Raw genomic sequence first — 4,123 nt, 5'->3', positions numbered from 1 at the left:
AGTTACATTCTACCTTCACAGCCGCTTATGAAGACATTATTTTATTTAAAGTAATAACAACCTCCGCGGCTCTATCATGCGGTCAACCACGGGGAGAGCCGTAAACTGGCACCTACATGTTGCAAAACTGTCCGTGTCTTCTCTTATAAAACAGATATTTTAGCATTATAAACTCCACATGTAGTTTATCTTAAAACGATTGTTTAGTGTAAACAGGTTGAAGATTAGCGGACAGGCGGTCAATTAATTACGTGATGAGCTGTTTCCTCACAAAAGCAGTTTATTCCGCACACTGAAGTTTCTCCTTCATAAACATCCATTTAAAAGAACGACCTCTTGTTTCCTCGCCATTGTAGCGTCCAGACAATATCTATGGGACCGCTGCGTTATACAATTTCCGGTTTTGTAGAAGGGCTCTGGTTTAGGAATATAGCTAGAAATGGGCGGGAGCTGTGGGCGTGATCTACGGAACCCCGTTCGTGACAATTGACAAAGTAGGAAGCGTTATCCGGCTTCTGTGCATGCGATTTACTTGCACGTTGTTTTACAAGTGTTTCAATATCACACAACGCACGTCTAATTTGAACTTAAAGGATCTCTATGTTTTGTACTCTATTCATTTCTGAAATCAACGGATGCGTTGATTGTTCCTTTTCTTGCACAACTAGTCAGTGATCAAGGTCAAGAGTTGCTTGACGTAAGACCTTCAGTGTAATCAACTGTGTATACAGTGGTCGTGAATCTCTTAACAAATGGCCGGCTTAATTAACTTTGAGGACGAAAAGGAGGTCAAGCAGTTCTTGGATAATTTAGGGGTGGAATACAGTTATCAGTGTTACCGGGAGAAAGACCCTGAAGGTAGGTTGTTTTAGCGCTGTCTCATCGTGGTGGTGCTGAACTAAATCTCGAAGCTTTTTTTCTAGCTTTAGTTTTCCTACTTCATTCATTGCAACTTTATGTGTCTTATCTTATTTCATTATTCATTTCTTTCTGTACTAGGGTGTCAGAGGTTGGCTGATTATTTGGAGGGTGTGAAGAAGAACTATGAGTCCACTGCACAGGTGCTCAAGCATAACTGCCAGGTGAATGGATATGGAGAGAGCTGCTATAAGCTTGGGGCTTATCATGTCACTGGCAAAGGTAAAGTCAATCCTGGGCTTGGTGAAATCATTAATTATAACTGAAATTATTTATTAAAGAAAGCATTATGAATGCCAGAGTAGAGACCATGCAATTTACTATTTTAATATTGAATTATATATATATATATATATATATTAGATCTCTGTGATTTGGAGCATGGATGATTGTTGGTGCCAGATGGGCTGGTTTGAGTATTTCTGTAACTGCTGATGCGCAACAATCTCTAGAATTTACTCCGAATGGTGCCAAAACTCCCCCAAAAAACAAAACAAAAAACAGTGAGCAGCAGTTCTGCGGATGGAAATGCATGTTGATGAGGTCAACAGAGAACGGCCAGACTGGTTCGAACTGACAAAGTCTACAGTAACTCAGATAACCGCTCTGTACAATTGTGGTGAGAAGAATATCATCTCAGAATGCTATTCCTTTTTTTTATCCCCTTTCTCCCAATTTGGAATGCTCAAGCCCACTGCTTAGTAGGTCCTCGTGGTGGTGCGTTTCCTCACCTCAATCCGGGTGGTGGAGGACAAGTCTCAGTTGCCTCTGCTTCTGAGACAGTCAATCCGCGCATCTTATCATGTGGCTCATCGTGCATGACGCAGTGGAGACTCCGCATGTGAGGCTCATGCTACTCTCTGCGATGCACACACAACTTACCATGCACCCCATTGAGAGCAAGAACCCCTAATTACGACCACGAGGAGGTTACCCCATGTGACTCTACTCTCCCTAGCAACCGGGCTAATTTGGTTGCTTAGGAGACCTGGCTAGAGTCACTCATCAAACCCTGGATTTGAACTCGCAACTCCAGGGGTTGTAGTCAGCATCAATTCTCGTTGAGCTACCCAGGCCCCTCATAATGCTATTCTGAGATGCGGGTTGGTGCTGTTTTCGTAGCACAAAAGGGACCTACACAATATTAGGCAGGTGGTTTTAATGTTGTGGCTGATCGGTGTAATTTGATATATATATATATATATTGCATAAAGAAAATTAAGCATGTATTTTGGACCTTTAAGAATTTTGCATTGGGACATTTGTTTCTATTTAAGAAAAAAAAAATTTTTTTAAACGTTTTTAGTCATATATTTTATTTACTTAAAAGTTTAACAACAATTTAAAAGCCAATGGAGTTATGATTGTTTTTTAATGAACGAGACTGATGTTTAAATACTTAATATTTTCAAAATATTTTTTTCACATTACAATAATAAGAATGAGATTTAAAAAAAGAAATATGCATTACAGTATTGAGTTAATAAGTTCTCATGAGTTTTAGCAGATCTGAGATCTGTTTTGTAGCAGTTGAAAAGGAGTAATATCAAGTGACTGTGACTATAAGCTAACCTTTATACATCTGACATCATCTTTTCACATCAGGTGGCATGACCGAGTGTTTAAAGACAGCGTACTCCTGTTTTATGAAGGCATGTAACGCCAAAGGGAAGAAGTCTGTGGACGCCTGCCATAATGTTGCACTGCTTGCCCACGACGGGAGAGCCATGGAGGGAGGCACAGACCCAGTGGTGGCTCGTCAGTATTATGAGAAGGCGTGTGAGGGAGGCTTCGCCCCCAGCTGTTTCAACATGAGCGCCCTTTTGATCCAGGGGTCTCAAGGGGTGGACAAAAACATGCCGTTGGCTCTAAAGTATGCCTTGCGAGCCTGTGAGCTAGGACACGTATGGGGCTGCTCCAATGCCAGCCGAATGTACAAACTGGGCGATGGGACGGATAAGGATGATCAGAAAGCAGAGGAGCTGAAGAACAGAGCTCGGGAGCTCCACGGACAGCAGAAGGAAAGGCAGCTGAAATTTGGGGAGTGAGATAACTGTGTTAAGGTTGTTGTCAGATGCAACTGATTTTATGCATCAGTAATCATAGATCGAGACCAGTGTATTGGTGCCTGTTGACATATGTGCTTGCTGTCACTCAATGGCATCATGCAATGGGCTTTCTTATCATTTTATAAAAGCAACATCAATGATGTTAATAAATGTTTTCTTTGATACTGTACTCTCATAACTGTGATTCTTGTCTGAGACCTGATATAACACAGAGATGGAGGATATTTAGTGCTCTGGTTTTTGTAATATTCTATGGATATGGCAGATAAACTAAACTGTGAGTTGTTATAGGAGATTAACCATATACATAAAATGGCCACAAGAGGGAGGCACACTCAAACTAAAATGAGTACACATACAATACTTAAGGGTTTTTGTTGTTAGTGATTCAGAACTGATTCTGCTTCTTGCTGAGCCAACACTGTACCAAATTTGTATTTCTTTTACTTGGCATATAGTTCTGTTTTTCATGGTTTTCAAAGATTAGGGCATAATGTTACCATCTGCCAATGCTCAACCTTCAGAGGTGTTTTCTCCTCCCTTTTAAATACTGATAAACCTATTTATTTTGATATCTGTGCATAATAATATGGCTAGTTGTATTTTATTATTTGTATTTAGCATTGTAGGTGCAACCTAGCAGTTAGGAACCACTGGTCTATGTAACTCATTTGATCATTTTGTATCTTAGTATAGACAACTGTGTTGTGTAAAGTACCAAATCTTCATTGTTAACTAAAGGTAAAGACACCTTCATGGAATTTGACTCAAGTAAAAGTTAAAGTTGCTCACAAGAAACATATTTATGTAAACATTAAAGGGATAGTTCACCCAAAAATGAAAGTTCTTTCATCATTTACTCACCTTCATGCCATCCCAGATGTATATGAATTTCTATCTTCTGCTGAACACAGTTTTTTTAAGAATATCTCAGCTCTGTTGGTCCATACAATGCAAGTGAATGGTAGCCAGAGATTCGAAGGTCCAAAAAGCACATAAATGCTGCATAAAGGTAATTCATAAATCTCCAGTGGTAAAATCAATGCCTTCTGAAGTGATTCAGATGGATTTGGGTGTGAACAGACCAAAATTGAATTGACGATTACAAGTTTGATTACACTTCCTAGTACTTGACA

At 39.8% G+C, this 4,123-nt stretch overlaps 1 protein-coding gene across 1 annotated transcript; it reads left to right on the top strand.

Annotated features, from left to right (window-relative positions):
* The first annotated feature begins 478 nt into the window (after positions 1-478).
* LOC127642327 (cytochrome c oxidase assembly factor 7) lies at positions 479-3,784 on the top strand. Its single transcript, XM_052124931.1, has 3 exons — positions 479-858; positions 1,000-1,140; positions 2,524-3,784. The coding sequence occupies exons 1-3, from the start codon at positions 753-755 to the stop codon at positions 2,964-2,966; spliced, it is 690 nt and encodes a 229-aa protein (XP_051980891.1). The 5' UTR covers positions 479-752; the 3' UTR covers positions 2,967-3,784.
* Positions 3,785-4,123: the final 339 nt, after the last annotated feature.

Source organism: Xyrauchen texanus, unplaced genomic scaffold, assembly GCF_025860055.1.
Source record: "Xyrauchen texanus isolate HMW12.3.18 unplaced genomic scaffold, RBS_HiC_50CHRs HiC_scaffold_550, whole genome shotgun sequence".
NCBI lineage: Eukaryota > Metazoa > Chordata > Actinopteri > Cypriniformes > Catostomidae > Xyrauchen > Xyrauchen texanus.
This window is presented reverse-complemented; position numbering and strand designations above follow the sequence as displayed.